Source organism: Rhinoraja longicauda, chromosome 21 (assembly GCF_053455715.1).
Source record: "Rhinoraja longicauda isolate Sanriku21f chromosome 21, sRhiLon1.1, whole genome shotgun sequence".
Classification (NCBI taxonomy): domain Eukaryota; kingdom Metazoa; phylum Chordata; class Chondrichthyes; order Rajiformes; family Arhynchobatidae; genus Rhinoraja; species Rhinoraja longicauda.
The window spans coordinates 25,846,332-25,865,271 of record NC_135973.1 but is presented as its reverse complement, the minus strand read 5'-3'; the positions used below and the strand labels follow the sequence as shown (position 1 = coordinate 25,865,271).

The 18,940-nt window shown below is 46.1% G+C and overlaps 1 protein-coding gene across 2 annotated transcripts in view; it reads left to right on the top strand.

The window, feature by feature from the left end:
* rexo5 (RNA exonuclease 5) overlaps positions 1–18,940 on the top strand; it is a 50,414-nt gene that overhangs the window by 6,195 nt on the left and 25,279 nt on the right. For both annotated transcript variants that reach the window (XM_078417474.1, XM_078417475.1), the window contains exons 4-10: positions 682–808; positions 1,858–1,972; positions 4,198–4,365; positions 5,804–5,892; positions 9,771–9,886; positions 12,625–12,763; positions 18,482–18,576. In XM_078417474.1, coding sequence (XP_078273600.1) covers positions 682–808; positions 1,858–1,972; positions 4,198–4,365; positions 5,804–5,892; positions 9,771–9,886; positions 12,625–12,763; positions 18,482–18,576 — 849 coding nt within the window. The remainder of the gene's footprint in view (positions 1–681; positions 809–1,857; positions 1,973–4,197; positions 4,366–5,803; positions 5,893–9,770; positions 9,887–12,624; positions 12,764–18,481; positions 18,577–18,940) is intronic.

Here is an 18,940-nt window from a genome sequence, read left to right as displayed (position 1 = left end):
AGAGGCTATTTAATATTATTATTGGACATTAAGTAGGTCTCAATCAATTACTGAGATTACAGCATAGTGGACGTTATTCTATTCATATCCAAACACAATGTTACTCAGTTTTCCTACAATGTTGTATATTATTACAATACAGTCTACATTGAACCCCATAAGTTTTGGGGAGCATGAGGAACAGGGGGACCCCAGTTGGATTTAGGGGAGCATGTATAACATTGCCTGATGAGCAAGATACCAAACCATTGGTATTTCTGGATGGTCAGATAGAGGAAAATAGGTGACCATCCATAACTGAACTAATCATGATTTTTCCTTAACGTGAAGCCTTTTCATCTGCGCTTGCGCCAAGAGTTGCAAGCTGGAATAAAATTAAAAATTGACACGCAATTTCTATGAGAGTGAATTCCATTCTATATCTCAGATTTTGGGCATCTCAGCGATTCTGTGAATTCCATAAGGATGAATTTCCCGCATTTGGGGGGCGTCAATACTGGCGTTTTACTCTAAAGTTCTTGTATCGTCCTGTTCGCGAGAGTCCAGTGGTAAAGTGAAATCACTCCCACAGATGGAAACTAATTTTCTTTCAGTGGGCATCTTTGGAGTATACTCCAGATAAATTGGGAAATATAATTATAATCGGCCCTAATTTCTGTAATCTATTATTCTTCCCAACAGTTGGTGCCAAATTCATGGGCAGAATCAAACTAAAGGAGTAGCAGTCATTGTTCTACATGGTGTAAGTCAGATGCACTTCTACAGATATTATCTTCAATTTAAGCAGCTGAGAAAAAGGTTTAAATGGGTAAGTATTTAGGTTGCTACATTTGATCCAACTATTCTTTACAGATCTCTTAAAACTTCTCCCATTTTTAATTACAGTCTTGTTTGCTTTGAAGACCCCATGGCTGTATAATGATGCCTGAAGTATTTCCTTTATCTCAAATGGAAAACAAAGCAGCTATTTTGTCTGACTTTAAACTTACATTTACCAAAAACTGATTCCTTGTGAATCTAAAATGTTGTGAGATAAATTTAATTCAATTTTGACATTTTAGTACAAATTCCATCTCAAGCCTTTACCAAACAAATAATCAGCAATCTGAAAGTCATGGAGTCTTGCAGCGTGGAAACAGGCTCTTCAGCCCAACTTGCCCACACTGACCAACATGTCCCATCTACACTAGTACCACCTGTCTGCATTTGGCCCCTCTAAACCTGTCATCCATGTACCTGTCTCAATGTTTCTTAAACGTTGCGATAGTACCTGCCTCAACTACCTCCTCCATACACCCACCACCCTTTGTGTGAAAAAGTTATCCCTTGGGTTCCTATTAAATCTTCCCCCCTCATCTTAAACCCATGTCCTCTGGTTCTCGATTCCCTACTCGGGGCGAGACTGCGTTTACCCGATCTATACCTCATAATTTTGTACACGTCTATAAGATCACTCCAGCGCTCTGAGAAATAGTCCTAAACTGCTTAACCTCTCCCTATTGCTCAGACCTTTGCGTCTTGGCAACATTGTGTTTTTGCGCAATTTGCTGTAAATTAGGCAAGTTTGAACCTTTGCTAAGGACATGCCTTCACATGATTGAAGTGGGCACATGGTCAGATTCGCATGTTGCACTCACTACAATAAGAATGGTCAATTGGCCAAGGTGCCCAGACACTGCAATCACTTATTGAAGTGAACACTCGTTACAGAGAAGGAAATTAATTTGTACCTTACAGAAAGGTATCAGAAAATAGTCACGGTACAACAAATGTTATTCCCAGTGCCCAGTAGATGACTGATGCTTCCAGAGTCATTCATTACTCTTTCGCCACTATCACTCGCATCTTTATTTCCAGAGATTCAGCATGCCCCCTCCTCCTCAAGATTTTCTGCATCATATTTTTGGAATGAAGAACTCTCCATCATGTGGATGCAATGGAAGTGGAGAAGAAGCTGCTTCTGAATCTTGTGGTACGTGTTTTCAAGTTGTAATGTCTTCTGCCCGACGAGAGAGGGGAGAAGAGAGAATGACCAGGGTGGAAAAGATTATTTATTTCACAAAATGCTGGAGTAACTCAGCAGGTCAGGCAGCATCTCAGGAGAGAAGGAACGGGTGACGCTTTGGGTCGAGACCCTTCTTCAGACTGGAAAATATCCTTGATTATGTTAACTGCTTTCCTGAGGCAGCAGGAAGTGTAGATGGAGTCAACGGTGGGGGACACCCGTCTATGTAATGGACTGGGCAGTGTGCACAGAACTCTGACATTGTTTTGCAGTCTTGGGCAGAGCTGTTGCCAAACCAAGCTGTGATGCTTTCTTTACAAATGTACCAGGCGGGTAACAATCTAAGTGGGTGGCACATTTGCACAACTGTTAGAGCTGCTGCCTCACAGTGTCAAAGACCCAGGATCGATCCTGACCTTGGGTGTTGTCTGTGCGGAGTTTGCAAGTTCTCCCTGTGACTGCAGGTTTCCTCCCACCTCTGAAAGACATGCGAGTTTGAATGTTAATTGGCCTCTGTAAATTGCCCCTAGAGTGTAAGGAGTGGATGAGAAAGCGGGATAACATAGAACGAGTGAGAATGGCTGTTCTATTGTCAGTGTGGACTCAGTGGGATGGGGGCCTGTTTCCACACTGTAATCTTTCAATCAATCAGACAGTCTGAAAAAGGGGTTCCGACCTATTTTTCTCCAGAGATGCTGCCTGACCCGCTGAGTTACTCCAGCACTTTGTGTCTAGCTTTGGAGTCAACCAGATAGATTTTTAAGGACAGTTAGTAGGTTTATAGTTGCTGTTACAATGCATCGTTTTTAGGTGAATTTAATCTTCCCACTCCCAGTGAGATTAGAACTCATGCTATCAAATTATTAGACTCAAAAAACAGGTCTGAAAAAGGGTCTCGACCCGAAACATCACCTAATCCTTTTCTCCAGAGATGCTGTCTGACCCGCTGAGTTACTCCAGCTTTTTGTGTCTATCTTCAGTTTAAACCAGCATCTGCAGTTCCTTCCTACACACTGTCAAATCATCATCCAGGTTTCTTAATTACCGGTCCAGTTGTTTAACAACTATTCTACTATAATCACGATAATTGCATTGTTGGATTTTAGGGTGCTCAGCATAATCCTGAATGCAAGGCACCTACTCTACTTTGAGAGTAATGTGAGGTAGATCCAGCTCTTATATCAGTTATACATATAAATATATTCAAATAAAATATAAACATCTCACTTGATTGTAATGGAGTGTTGGGGGGGGGGGGGGGGGGGGGGGGTCAATGAGTTGAAAATCAAGCATAAGTAACATGAAGTTACTGGTCGTCGCTGGATTTTATGAAGGCTTGAAATTTTTCGGCGACTGTTGGTTTGACACCAATGAGCGTAGCTTGACGTCTCCTGACGTGGGCGCTGTCGTAGGTTGTCACTTGGTGAAGTAGGTTGTCGCCGGTGCTGACTTCGGCGAATTCCAACTGTGGACGTGATCTGATCATCCATCAGTGTAATGTGTCCATAAATGATGTTAGGTTTTGTATGTTTTTGCACTTGTCTTCTGTTTAATGTTTGAATTTTAAAGTTTGAAGTTTATTGAAATTTATTGAAGTTTATTATAATATTTTTGTATGCACTGTTGCATGTTCTTATCAACCTTTTAAAAAAAATTGGTTGTATATCAATAAAGGAAATTCTTGACATTTTGACGGAAAATTGATGTTTGAAGTTATTGTATTTCAGAGTAGTTTCTCATGGCATCACTTTCAAATAGTCATGATGCAGAATGATTGGAAACCCTACCGTACACCCCCTTTTATAGGGAATGTGGGTGAAACGTGAATTGTCCTCAGTTGTCTTCAGTCATCAGGGTCATAGCTTGTCGCGGTTGGATGTAGGTTGACTCGGTTGTTGCCTCTGTGGTGGTAGGTTGTCGTAGGTGCGGTCGTAGGCGGACGACCTACTTGCGACGATTGGGTCGCTGGTTTTCGGTAGCTTGCCGTAGCTTGACGCCGACTAGGTGGTAGGTTGTTGTAGCTTATCGTAGACATTGTCATGGGGGGGGTCCAGTCACCGCTTTTTCGGCGACCTGCTACGACTATGACAGTCGCCTTAAAAAACGCCTAACTGGGACAGGGCCTCAAGGCAGCAACTCTACCGTTGTGCCGACTTTATGAGAAGTAAATGTGTTTTTTTTTTAAATTTCAGGCAGTCCTGTTGTGAACGGTCATTCCCTTGCAGCGGAGAGCGAAAGCTGTAGATCGTCTGTTTTTGCTAATCATCCCATCATTATTAAATATGGCAGACAGAAACTAGGATTGACCAAATACTTGCTGAGTAAAGAAGAACTGATTCAGAATGGCTATCCTGTTGCAGGTGAGCATATTTCTAATCTTTTTTTGGCTTGCGATGGAGAATGGCTTGTTTCCACTGTGTTCTTGCGGATTCAGATGTGGCTATGTAGTTAGATGACAGTGCATGCTGCTGGATCAAAAGTAAGCAAGGCTCTGGAGTAACTCAGCAGGTCAGGCAGCATCTCTAAAGTACATGGATAGGTGACCTTTTGGGTTGGGACCTTTCTTCAGAATTTCATGCTGGTGGATTACTTAGAGTCTTAGAGCTGTAGAGTGATAGAGTGTGGAAACAGGCCCTTCGGCCCAATATGCCCACACCGGGCAACACGTCTCGGCTACACAACCCACCTCTCTGCGTTTGGTCCATAACTCTCCAAACCTGTCCTACCCATGTACCTGTCTAACTGCTTCTTAAACGTTGGGATAGTCCCAGCCTCAACTACCTCCTCTAGCAGCTTGTTCCATACACCCATCACCCATTGTGTGAAAAACTTACCCCTCAGATTTCTTTTAAATCTTTTCACCTTCACCTCAAACCTATATCCTCTGGTCCTCGATTCACCTACTCTGGGCAAGAGAATGTGCATCTACCCGATCTATTCCTCTCACTTAGAAAATTGTGTACTCTTTTCAGCACTCGTGTGCAGTGTTCCTGCTGCGTGACTTTTGAGGTTCTCCATTGCACACCAAATGTTCATTTTATACTTTGAGTAATCATCTTCAATGCTGAAATTTTCAGGTGTCATTGGAAATATCAAAAGTCACTTTTAGATTGTTGAAGTGAAGTTGCGTTATAACCATTGCGTCCCGCATAATACATATAATGCGATTGATGATTTGGTATTATGATATAATGCGATTAATACATAATACATATAATGCGATTGATGATTTGGAGAACACCAAAAGATGGTGTTCCCCAAATCATCAATCGCATTATATCAAATTTCCGTTGTGGAAACATGTTATAGCAGAACTATCTGTCAAGTTAAATAAATGCCTTTAGTTCTTGTAGAAACAAGGAGTTGCAGAAGCTGATTTACACAAATGAATACAAGTGCTGCAGTAACTAAGCGGGTCAGGCAGCATTTCTGGAGAACATGGAAAGGTGACGTTTAGGGTCGGGATCCTTGTTACTCCATCACTTTGTGTCCTTTTGCCTTTAGTTCTTGTATTTTTTTTCCAGCGGTTCCTGGTAGCTAAGTAAACATTTGATAGAGTAACCAAAGCAGCAATCCTGAAATCTTTCTATCAATTGTTTTAACTAGATTTTTATTCTGTTCTCGTAGTCTCATCCTGTTGACAGATGTTGAATGTTTCAAGTATTCTGTGGTTAATTCTGTTTAACTATGTTGCGCTATTTGTGCTGCAACTGATGAAGGCTTTTATTTTGCTGCATAGAATACGTAAAACTTTGTACATAATAACTCCTGAACTGTTTTTTTCGTTAAATGTTTCAGGCATTCCAGGTTCTGGATGCTTTGTTGGGAGTGGATGCACATCTGAAGTAACTGATAGCAGTCCGTTATTTGGCCTCGACTGTGAAATGGTAATTTAAATTTCTCCTTAATGTCATAGTCATAGTCAAACAGTGTGGAAACAGGCTCTTCAGCACATCTTGCCCACACCGGTTAACATGTCCCATCTGCACTAGTCCCACCTGCCAGTGTTTGGCCCATATCCCTCTAAACCCATCCTACCCATGTACCTGTCCAAATGTTCCTTAAACGTTGCAATAGTGCTTGCCTCAACCACCACCTCCGCAGCTTGTTCCATACACCCACCTCCCTATGTGTGAAAAGATTATCCCTCGGGTTCCCATTAAATCTTTCCACTCTCGCTTTAAACCTATGTCGTCTGATTCTCGATTCCCCAACTCTATGCGTCTACCCGATTTATTCCTCTCGTGATTTTGTACAGATCACCCCATCATCCTCCTGCCCTCAAAGGAACAGGGTCCTAGCCTGCTCAACCTCTCTGTTGCTCAGACTCTCAGGTCCTGGCAACATCCTCGTAAATCTTCTCTGCACCCCTTCTTGCTTGACAACATCCCTTCCACAACATGGTGCCCAAAACTGAACACAACACTCCATACGTGGCCTCACCAACGTCTTATACAATTGCAACGTGACCTCCCAACTTCTATACTCAATACTCGACTGATGAAGGCCAATGTGTCAATTAGATATTGTAAATTGAAGCAAGAGGAAAAGGGATCATTTGGACCAGGTTTTGAATATGTACTGACCCATTGCGTAACAAGCTGAGAGTCCAGATATTCTCATCCCTTTGCAGAAAAATTCAATGATGAAAATGCAATGTGGCTTACATTTCCCCATATTTTACTTGCACTTGCAACTTATGTTTAGTTTAGTTTTAGTTTAGAGATATAGCGTGGAAACAGGCCCTTTGGCCCACCGAGTCCGTGAACCCCGAACATTAACACTATCTACACACATGAGGGACAATTTTTACATTCACACCAAACCAATTAACCTACAAATCTGTACGTCTTTGAAGTGTGGGAGGAAACCGAAGATCACGGAGAAAACCCGCGCATGTCATGGGGTGAACGTACAAACTCACAAACTCCATACTGACAGCACCGGTAACATAGAAACAGAAAATAGGTGCAGGACAAGGCCATTTGACCCTTGGAGTCAGCATCGCCATTCATTGTGATCATGGCTGATCATCTACAATCAGTAATCTGTGCCTGCCTTCTCCCCATATCCCTTGATTCCATTAGCCCCTAGAGCTTTATCTAACTCTCTTTTAAATTCATCCAGTGAATTGGCCTCCACTGCCTTCTTTGGCAGAGAATTCCACAAATTCACAACTCTCTGGGTGAAAAGGTTTCTTCTCACCTCAGTTTTGAATGGGCTTCCCTAGTCAGGATCGAATCCTGGTCCATGCGCTGTAATGCAGTAGCTCTACTGCTATGCTACCATGTTGTTCATAGTAAAGTCTGTCCATTGTCATCTTTGCAACTCCATGCACAACGATCAATAACTTAAAAAGGATACACAAAGTGCTGAGGTAACTCAGCAAGTCAAGCAGCATGTCTCAAGAACATAGATAGCTGATGTTTCCTGTTGAGACCCTTCTTCAGACTGATTGTAGGAGGGGAGAACAAAGCTGGAAAAGGGGAGAGGCAGGACAAAGCGTGGAACAGTGAGCGAGGGTCTCACAAAACTGTCGGAGAACTTCTTCAAAGTAGGCATACCTTAAGAAGATTTTGCAGTGGAGCAGTCAAAATGTAGAAACAAAGAACTGCAGATGATGGTTAATGCACAAAAGGACACAAAATGCTGGAGTAGCTCAGCAGGTCAGGCAACATTTCTGGGGAGCCTGGATAGGTGACGATTCAGGTGGAGAACCTTCTTCAGACTGACTGTAGGGGACTGGCCTTGCCAGTGATGCCCACATCTTGTGACTGATAAGAGCCAACCTCAACAAGGTAGAACGCACCAATGTTCAAGTTGATTGTCACACACACAAGTATGGTGAGGTACCGATACAGTGAAAGATCTTGCTTGCAGCAGTTTCACGAGCATGTAAACTCGGACAATCACACAAAAATAAATTATAGATAAATTATGCATTAAGTTTTAAAAGAAAACTGCAAGAAAACAAGACATTAGTAACAAAAGCATAAGAAACAAAAATCCTTGGCAGTGCAAAAGGTAGGATTAGGGTTGTGTGGGTTGATTCGAAAACCCGATAGTTGTTGGAAAGTAGCTGTTCCTGAACCTGGTGGTGTGGGACTTCAGGCCTCTTTACCTACTGCCCAATGCAGCAGGAAGAGCAGAGCATGAGCCAGACGGTGGGGATGCTTGAAGACGGATGACGCCACCTTGAGACAGTGCCTCGTGCAGATGCCTTCGATGGAGGGGCGGAATGTCCCCGTGACAGACTGTGCAGCCTCTTGTGAGATGTTAACACTAGGAGGTTGAACCTGCTAGCCATCTCCACCGACCTACCAATAAAGACTGGCATCTTCCCCTTTCTTAAGTCAACAATCAGTTCCTTGGCCTTGTTGACATTTTGTTTTGTTGCGGCACCACTCGGGTGTTTTATGTTTCTCCTGGACACTGACTCATCACAACCAATGATTCGGCCAACCACAGTAGCGTCATCGGTGAATTTATGGATGGGATTGGAGCCGTGCTTAGCCACCCAGTCATGGGTGTAAAGAGAGTGGAGCAGGAGGTGAGGTGTTCCTGTGTTGATGGTCCCCATTGCCGGAGGTCTGCAAATGAAGAAAACAAGAAGTTACAAGAGGGCCAGGACTTATCATATCATCATATATGTACAGCCGGAAACAGGCCTTTTCGGCCCACCAAGTCCGTACCGCCCAGCGATCCCCGTACACTAACACTATCCTACACCCACTAGGGACAATTTTTACATTTACCCAGCCAATTAACCTACATACCTGTACGTCTTTGGAGTGTGGGAGGAAACCGAAGATCTCGGAGAAAACCTACGCAGGTCACGGGGAGAACGTACAAACTCCTTACAGTGCAGCACCCGTAGTCAGGATCGAACCCGAGTCTCCGGCGCTGCATTCGCTGTAAAGCAGCAACTCTACCGCTGCGCTACCGTGCCGCCAACTTGTCCATCAGACTTGGAGCTGATGATGTCGTTTGGTGGGGATGATTATGTTGAATGTCGAGCTGTGGTCGATGAACAACAGCCTGACAAATATGTTCCTGTTATCCATATGGCCCAGAGCAGAATGGAGAGCCAGTAAGATAACATCTGCCATTGACCTGTTCATTACTATTGAATATACGAAATGATTGAAAAATACTTAGCATTTTAAACAGCCTTTTTCATATTTAACATGTATAATGTAGCTAAATAGCATTAAATAGTTCTGATCACATTAACAGTGCAATCCTCATTGCTTTACAAATATTCATGAAATGTTGTAGCTGGTACAAGTTTGTGGAGTGTAAAAGAAAATTATGTAAAGCAAGGGTGCAAAAATTTAAGTGAAAAAAGTAACCGGATAAAAAAGTGAAGTTAATTAATTCTGACTGGTATACCATGGCAGCCTCTGGTTTATTTCAGTATTTGCCAGGGATTTTCTTTTTACTATCCTTCTGATGTGAAAGTCAGTGACTCAATTTATACGAAAATATCTTCCATAGGGAATCATTGACTCAGTACTGTAGTGAAATGTTAGTCTCAATTACTCGAACAGTCTTTGGATTGGATTTTGTGTTCCTTGTCTATAAACTCAAGATGCAAGTCCTGCCAGCAAGCCTAGGCTGGCAGTTTAGGTTGTATTGCTTAACCCCAATAGGAAGCCAAATCGCATGATTTTATCATTGCAGTCACTTTGATTCCCCTTATTATATAAAACTGTTCTAATGTATTTCAGGTGTTTTACTCTTTTATCTGTTTGGATTATTCCAGTGCCTGACTAAAAATGGAAGAGAATTAACTCGTGTCTCTGTGGTCAATGCAAAAGGAGGCTGTTTGATGGATGAGCTGGTGAAGCCAGGCAACCCGATCCTCAACTACCTCACCAAGTAAGAATTAAATCAGAATAATAGCGGATAAACAAAAGAGCCCCTTTCCCATTGCGTGCAGATGCATATTTTTCTTTAAATATTATCATTGCCACTGTTCAGCCTATTTAATGTTGTGAAGTCTTGCTACAAAAGCATGCAGTGGAATTCCAGTTTGAGGGTGATGCAGTGGTAGAGCTGCTGCCTCACAGCGCAAGAAACCCCAGGTTTGATCATGGCCCTGGGTGCTCTCTGTGTGGAGGTTGTACATTCTCCCTGTGACCGCATGGGTTTTCTCCGGGTGCTCTGGTGAAGATGTGTCTGAATGTTAGCAATATTACCTAGTGGTCACCCCCAAGAACAACACCAGTCAATTGTAGTGCAAATCTTGGGGATTGTAACATCTAGTCCTACTAATCAACCTCCCATATCCCAAAGTCCTACAGGTCTGTAGGTTAATTGGCTTCTGTAAATTGCCCCTAGTGTGTAGGACATAGAACTGGTGTGATGGGTGATTGATTGTTGGCATGCACTCGGTGAGCCTGTTTCCACAATGTATCTCTGAACTAAATTTTACGTAACCTAAATTTTATTAATTGCATCCAGCAGTAACTTCTGTACACGGAATCAGAGTTGTTTTATTGGCTAAGGAGAGCGTCATGGCAGTAGTCCCAGAAGACATTACTAAGGGATAGTACAGAGTGCTTTGCGGGTGGAATGAAGGTAGACTAACCTTGCAGCCCCAATCAGGTATATCCAAGGACATTATGGGATGCCAGAGAACAATAATAATAATAATAATATTCATTTATTGTCGTTGCAACGAGTACAACGAAATTAAAAAAATAGCAATCCTGACGGTGCGTAAAAACATATATGCAATAAATGCAAAACAAATAAATACAAATATATTAAATACAAAAGTTTTAACAGTGTGACCTAGTGCAGAAAGTAGTGTTCAGTTCTCGTATGGCCCTGGGGTAAAAACTGTTCTTAAGTCTGTTTGTTCGGGATTTGATCGACCTGAAACGTCGACCAGGAGGCATGACTGATTTACATGAATCATCATAAGACACGGGTGAGGTGCCAGAAGACTGGAGGGTGGTAATGTTGTGCCTCTATTTAAGAAGGGCTGCAAAGCAAAACCTTGGAACTCTAGACCAGTAAGCCAAATATCTGTGATAAAAAAGTTACTGGTTAGAAGGATGAGAGGGGGTTACATTAAAACCTACTGGATATCGAAAGGCCTAGAAAGAGCAGACATGAAAAGGATGTTTCCAGTAATGGGAGAGCCTAGAACAGAGAGGGCACAGCCTCAGAATAAAGGGTTGTACCAAGAATGGAGATGAGGAGGAATTTCCTTCGCCAGAGGATGGTGCATCTGGAATTAATTGCCACTGACAGCTGTGGGGGCCAATGGATATTTTTTAAAGAGGAGATTTAAAAAGTCAGAGATTTTAAAGATTGATAGGTTCTTAATTAGTAAGGGCGTCAAGGTGCTACGGGGAGAAGCAGGAAAATGGGGCTGGCAGGAAAAAATAGATCTGCCTTGATCGAATGGCAGAGTCGATGGCCAAATGGCCTAATTCAGCTCCTATGTCTGTAGCATTGCTATCTATTGCGCTTTATGGAACTGAAACAAATCAGTGGTTGTGCAATAGTTAGCCTGTGTGATCTGATGTTTTAATGTACAACTAGAATATTAATGGACCACAGATTAACAGGGACAGAGCCTGTGGGACAGGATGTTATTGGAGTTTGATATGTAACATAAATTAAATCACATAAAGCCACCTCAATGTAACCTAAAGTTGTTCTTAGATTCTATATGACCTTATTAATCTGAGTGATTTAATATTAAACAAATCAATCTGAAAGTTTCCTATTTTGTTAAGTTATTTTTTTTAACAGCATGAAATTGGAATAATGTATTCTTTAATTCTTGCTGTTGTATGCATATATAAAACCAAAGTTAATCGCATCTAAGTTTTACCTGCTGCCCATCCCCATATTGTTTTTTTTTTTTAAAGACACAAAGTGCTGGTATAACTCAGCGAGTCAGACAGCATCTCTAGAGAAGATGGACAGGCAATGCTTTGGGTCAGAACTCTTCTTCAGTCTGATTGTAGTGGAGGAGAAAAAGCTGGAAGAGTATTCAAATATATCTTTAAGATAACCACTGAGGGATCACCTTGGCCAATGCCTCTAAACATGGAAGTGTGGATTATCCTCGGTTAATTAATCTCTGCATTATCTAAATGTATCTACTTTATCATCTTTACTATCTCATTGTACCGGGTGGCATATGTGACGCAGCGGTAGAGTTGCTGCCTTACAGCACCAGAGACCCAGGTTCGACCCTGACTGTATGGAGTTTGTACGTTCTCCAAGTGATCTGCAGGGTTTTTTCCAGGAACTCGGGTTTCCAAGAGTACGGGTTTGTAAGCTAATTGGCTTGATAAAATTGTAAATTGTCCCTAGTGTGTGTAGGATAGTGTTGGTGTGCATTGATCGCTGGTTGGCGTGGACTTGGTGGGCCGAAACGGCCTGTTTATCTCTAAACTATTTTCTTGAGGAGAATTGTAAGATAGTTAAAAGGCTGGTGTGCATAATCATGATAATTGCCTTGACTGCACAAAATATTTTGTCTAAATTCTTTGCAAAAATTAAATTTTTAAGCTTTTGCTTTTATACTGTTGTAATTATTGAAAATTCCATGATGTTGGTGGAGTTAAGCAATGTCACAAATTGTAATTCAGGTTCTCTGGCATTACGTGGAAAATGCTTGCACCTGTGAAAACGAAACTGAAGGATGTTCAGGCCAGGGTTAAGAAGATCTTGCCCCGTAATGCTGTCCTCGTGGGCCACTCCCTAAACAATGATTTGAAAGCACTCCAAGTAAGTACTGCAAAAAATTTTGTAATTGTCTGCACACAATTCCCATGTATATAAGACAAATTTCAAAGACGTACCGTGAGAAATAAAGAGATGAGATCAGATTTGTACGCAGTATTCCAAATAAGGTGTGTAGTGTGGCGGATCAGGCCACTCCTTGGGTCAGCCCCCTCGTTACGTGACGGACAGGCGAAAGGGGTTAAAAGCCAGACCAAGGGAAGGCGTATCTTATCCCTAGGAGAACTACGCTGTGGGCAGGAGCTCACAGCCTAATAAAAGAATCTTACTAAACACTGCCTGGCGTCTTGCCTTTTCTCTGGCCTCCGCCAGGCCACTACATTGGTGACCCCGACGTGACCCGACCCTGTGGACCGAAGAGCCTGAGGTCTGGTTTCAGCAGGCAGAGGCACAGTTTGCTGTGCGAGGGGTAACCGTCGACTTGACGAAGTACTTTTATGTCGTCGGCGCCCTGGACCAGGCGACAGCAAGGCGAGTAAAGCCTTACCTTAATGACCCCCCCGCGGATGACAAATATAAGGGCCTTAAAGAACTCCTTATCAGGAGGTTCGGCCTCAGCGACGCCGAGAGGGCAACTCGCGTTATGAGCCAGGGGGGGCTCGGGGACCGACGGCCGTCGGCCCTCCTGGAGGACATGCTCGCCCTTATGGGCAACCACCCGCCCTGTTTTTTATTCAAGCAGGCCTACCTGCGGCAGCTCCCGGTTGACCTCCGTTCTCAGCTCGCTGAGGATCCCTTCACCGACACGCAGCGGCTGGGCGAGCGCGCTGATCAAATCTGGATGTCCTGTCGGGAGGACCTGGCAGCCCTAGCCGTCTTTTCCGCGGCATCGGAAGGCCAACAGCAAGCTGGGGCCGCCGTCGACCCCGTTTCAGGGCGACCCCCGCGCGAAATCCGGCCGCCATCGGGCACCCCGGTGCCGGCACGCCCTTCTCGCACGGCCCGCCGACAATTCAGCCAGACGCCACCAGAGGTCGCTGGTGGTCGGCCCAAGCAGCACCACCTCCAATACCGCTGGAGACCACCGGAGGTCGCTGGTGGGCATCCCAGTCTGCACCACCACCGGACACCAGCAAAAGCGGCTGGTGCTATTATCACCGTCGTTGGGGACCGAACGCCAAGCAATGTCGCCTACCCTGTGCCTTTCCGGGAAACGCGAGGGCCGGCCGTCAGTGATCCCTTCGGCGGCCGGCCAGATCCATCGTGTGTTCGCCCGGGATCGCCGCACCGGGGGTCGGTTCCTCGTCGACACTGGAGCAGAGGTGAGCGTCCTACCTCCTTCCACCGCCGATATCCATACGGGCAAACGCGGCCCCCTCCTCACTGCGGCGAACGGTAGCCCCATCAACACTTACGGGGTCTGCCAGCTCGCCCTTAACTTCGGCGACAGCTGGTTCACGTGGCGGTTCATCATTGCTGCTGTTTCCCAGCCGCTGCTGGGCGCCGACTTCCTGCGGGCGCATTCCATGCTCGTGGATGTCAGGCGGCAGCGCCTGGTGCACTCCAGCACGCTGAGGCCGGTCTCCCCCAACGTCGGACACCTGTCGTCCGTGGATGCGACGTACGCGCGCATCCTGGCGGACTTCCCGGACATTGTGGAAACCCACTTCTCCTCCGCTCCCAAGCACGGGGTGCAACATCACATCCCCACCACCGGGCCACCCGTGCACGCCCGAGCACGGCGTCTCGCTCCAGACAAGCTCCGTCTAGCTCGAGAGGAGTTTCGTCAGATGGAGTCAATGGGCATCGTGCGCCCTTCCGATAGCCCGTGGGCGTCACCACTCCACTTGGTCCCCAAGGCGGACGGGGGTTGGCGACCGTGCGGGGACTATCGGCGCTTAAATGACGCGACCGTTCCCGACAGGTACCCGGTTCCGCACATCCAGGACTTTAATGCCCACCTGGCCGGAGCATCCGTGTTCTCCAAGGTGGACCTTGTGCGTGGATATAATCAAATCCCGGTCCACCCCGATGACATCCCCAAGACTGCCATCATCACCCCGTTCGGCCTATTCGAGTTCCTACGGATGCCGTTCGGGTTGAAGAACGCCGCACAGGCCTTCCAACGGCTTATGGACTGTGTGTGCCGTGGCCTGGAATTCGTCTTTGTGTACTTGGACGACGTACTCGTGGCCAGCCGCTCGAAGCAGGAGCACTGCACCCACCTCAATTCGGTTCGTGGAAGGAAAAAACAACAGGGTGGCCGACGCCCTGTCTAGACCCGCGATCCACGCCGTCCTACAAATGGCCGGGGGGATCGACTATTCCGCCCTAGCAGCCGGACAGCTGGGGGACGAGGAGATGGCCGCCTATCGTACAGCCGTGTCCGGCCTGCAGCTGGAGGATATTGTCTGTGGCCCCGGGGATACAACACTGTTGTGCGACACCTCCACTGGCCTGCCGCGGCCCATCGTCCCTGTCGTCTGGCGTCGCAGGGTATTCGAGGTGCTCCACGGGCTGTCTCACCCCTCCATTCGGGCGACGGTGGCCCTTGTATCCTCCCGTTTCATGTGGCACGGGCTGCGTAAGCAGGTCGCACACTGGGCACGCACCTGCATCCCGTGCCAAACTTCAAAAATCCAGCGACACGTGCGTGCGCCTCTGCAAGAGTTTCGTGTCCCTCGGCAGCGCTTCGACCACATTCATGTGGACATCGTGGGGCCGCTGCCGCCGTCCCGGGGCATGACCCACCTCTTCACTGTGGTAGATCGCTTCACGCGGTGGCCGGAGGCCATTCCGCTGGCAGACACCTCGACGGCCACCTGCGCGCGGGCCTTGGCGGCGCACTGGATCGCCCGGTTCAGGGTGCCACTGGACATTACATCCGACCGGGGGCCACAGTTCACTTCGGAACTGTGGTCGGCCATGGCAAGACTCTTGGGTGTCAGCCTACACCACACTACGGCGTACCATCCACAGTCGAACGGGTTGGTGGAACGCTTTCACCGCCAGCTGAAAGCTGCCCTGAAGGCTCGGCTCACGGGCCCAGACTGGGTGGACGCCCTGCCGTGGGTTTTGCTGGGGATCCGCACCGCACCCAAGGAGGACTTGGCCTCCTCCTCCGCCGAGTTGGTGTACGGGGCCCCCTTGACGGTTCCCGGGGAGTTCATCCCACCAGCGCAGGGTCGAGTGGAGCAGCCTTCTGACGCCCTGCAACGTCTTCGGCAGACGGTGGGCAGGCTGGCACCTGTGCCCACGTCACGTCATGGGACATTCCAGCCACACGTCCCTGCCGCTCTGGAGGACTGCCAGTTTGTGTTCCTGTGCAGGGACGCACACCGATCACTTCTCCAGCGGCCGTACGAGGGCCCCTTCCGGGTCCTGCAACACGGCTCGGCCACATTCGTTCTGGACATGGGGGGTCGCAGAGAGACTGTTTCGGTCGCACGGCTGAAGCCGGCACACGTGGACATTGATCGGCCGGTGCCGGTTGCACAGCCCCGCCCGCGCGGTCGCCCCCCGTCCAAGCTACCCCCTCCAGTGTCTGCTACGACCCCTCCACCTGTCGGTCAGTCGCCGGTCCCTGCGCCGGTCATGGTGCGCACCCGGGCTGGTCGCCTCGTGCGCCCTCCTGTCCGTTTTGTACCTCCGGTTCTTGGGGGGGGGGGGGGGTCCTGTGGCGGATCAGGCCACTCCTTGGGTCAGCCCCCTCGTTACGTGACGGACAGGCGAAAGGGGTTAAAAGCCAGACCAAGGGAAGGCGTATCTTATCCCTAGGAGAACTACGCTGTGGGCAGGAGCTCACAGCCTAATAAAAGAATCTTACTAAACACTGCCTGGCGTCTTGCCTTTTCTCTGGCCTCCGCCAGGCCACTACAGTAGAAAGGAACTGCAGATGCTGGTTTGTACCGAAGATAGACACAAAGTGCTGGAGTAATTCAGCGGGTCAGGCATCTTTCTCGTCTCGTTCTTCTAAATTAGAGTGATTACCGACAATGTTTACCCACATTTTTCTCAGTGAACACCCCCTTATCCCAGAAGCCCATCTGCTATACTGAGCCAAGATAGGTATAAGCCGCTTTAAGTATCGTTCAGATTTGCACGAAGTAAGGCAGAAAACTCTCATCCAATCTTTTCATCACTTATCATCATCTCATATCATATATATACAGCCGGAAACAGGCCTTTTCGGCCCACCAAGTCCGTGCCGCCCAGCGATCCCCGTACATTAACACTATCCTACACCCACTAGGGACAATTTTTACATTTACCCAGCCAATTAACCTACATACCTGCACTTCTTTGCTTTTGAGTTAACTGCCTTGTCAGCACAACATGCTACTCCCTCAGTAATTGTTCCAACATATTTAGAACGCAGGGCAGCACAGTGGCGCAGTGGTAGCGTTGCTGCCTTATGGCGCAAAAGACCCAGGTTCGATCCTGACTATGGGTGCCGTCTATACGGAGTTTGTGCATTCTCCCTGTGACAACATGGATTTTCTCACGGTGCTCCGCTTTCCTCCCATATTCCAAAGACGTGCAGGTTTGTAGGTTAATTGTCTTCTATAAATTGTCTCTAGCGTGTAAGATAGATCTGGCGTACGAGTGATCGTTAGTCAGCGAGTTAGTCGAGAGTCGATGGGCTGAAGGGCCTGTTTCCACGCTGTATTTCTACACTAAACAGTTCCCTTCTATGTTACATGAATCGGCACAATGTTTTCTGTGAACATTAATGTTTATCAATTTCCCATTAGAAGCATGTATACAGCACCTTCAGTCTGAAGAAGGGTCTCATCCCGAAACGTCACCCATTCCGTCTCTCCAGAGATGCTGCCTGACCTGCTGAGTTACTCCAGCATTTTGTGATACCTTCGATGTATACAACACCTTATCCTTGACTGATTGATGCTGGTGCTCGTTGCCCAGCGATACTTATTCTATTACTTAAATCTGAAGACGTGTCCCGACCCGAAACGTTACCTATCCATGTCCTCCAGGGATGTTGCTAGACCCAATGAGTTACTGCAGCACTTTGTGTCTTTCTTTGTAAATCAGCATCTGCAGGTCCCTGTTTCTACCTTCCATTAGTCATAGAGACATACAGTGTGGAAACAGGCCCTTCGGCCCAACTTGCCCATACCGACTGACATGTATGTTACCATACCAACGACACTAAACCCACCTGCCTATGTTTGGCCCATATCCCTCGAAACCTGTCCTATCCATGTACCTGTCTATCCATGTACGTGTTCCGGCAGCTAGTTCCGTACACCCACCACCCTTTGTGTGAAAAGGTTACCCTTCAGATTCCCATTAAATATTTTGCCCTTCACCTTAATCCTCTGTTCTCAATTCCCCTACTCTGGGCAATAACCTCTGCATCTACGCAATCTATTCTTATCATGATTTTATACACCTCTATAAGATCACCCCTCATCCTCCTGCGCTCCAAGGAATAGAGTCCCAGCCTGTCAACCTCTCCCTGTAGCTCAGACCTTCATGTCCTGGCAACAGGTTATGATTTAACCTTCTTTACAGTTGTATTGATAAGCTGAAGTACACATCAAGAAACAATTGATTTCTTTTTACTGTGTTTCCTTGCTTCTGTTGAAATTTTTTCCATGTCGTGTTTTTACAAAAAATAGTGTTCATTATGTAGCATTCACGTTCAATTCACAATCCATGCAATCTTAAGCGGTAACTTGAGTTTCTTATATTTTGCATGCTAATTCAAGTAATAAGTGTAATTAATTTCTCTTATAGATGATTCATCCAAATGTACTTGACACATCACTCCTTTTTGTCGGAGAATCGGGTCGAAAGTTTAAATTGAAGGATTTAGTAAAAAATATACTGGGGTAAGGTCATTAAATTCACTTTAAAAGCTAAGTGGGTCGCATATCGTGATTGTGATGGAAGGCATAGTAAATACAAAATCATTTTAAAACAAAAAGCATATTTTAAATCATGATTTCTAATTTATGTTCATTGGATCTTTTTAATTGAAGACTTTATAGATATTATTGTTGATTTTGTCTTTGCCATGTTTGAAGTACCTGATCATTATATTCTATTATATTACATTATATCATATTATATAGGTACTTATACAGAGGATTGGGGCTGCCCTCTCTCCATACAGATATAATATACAACTGTTCCCATATTGTTTTTAAACCAATTCCAACCTCCTTGATCCTTCCCCTCGACCCTCCCCCCTCC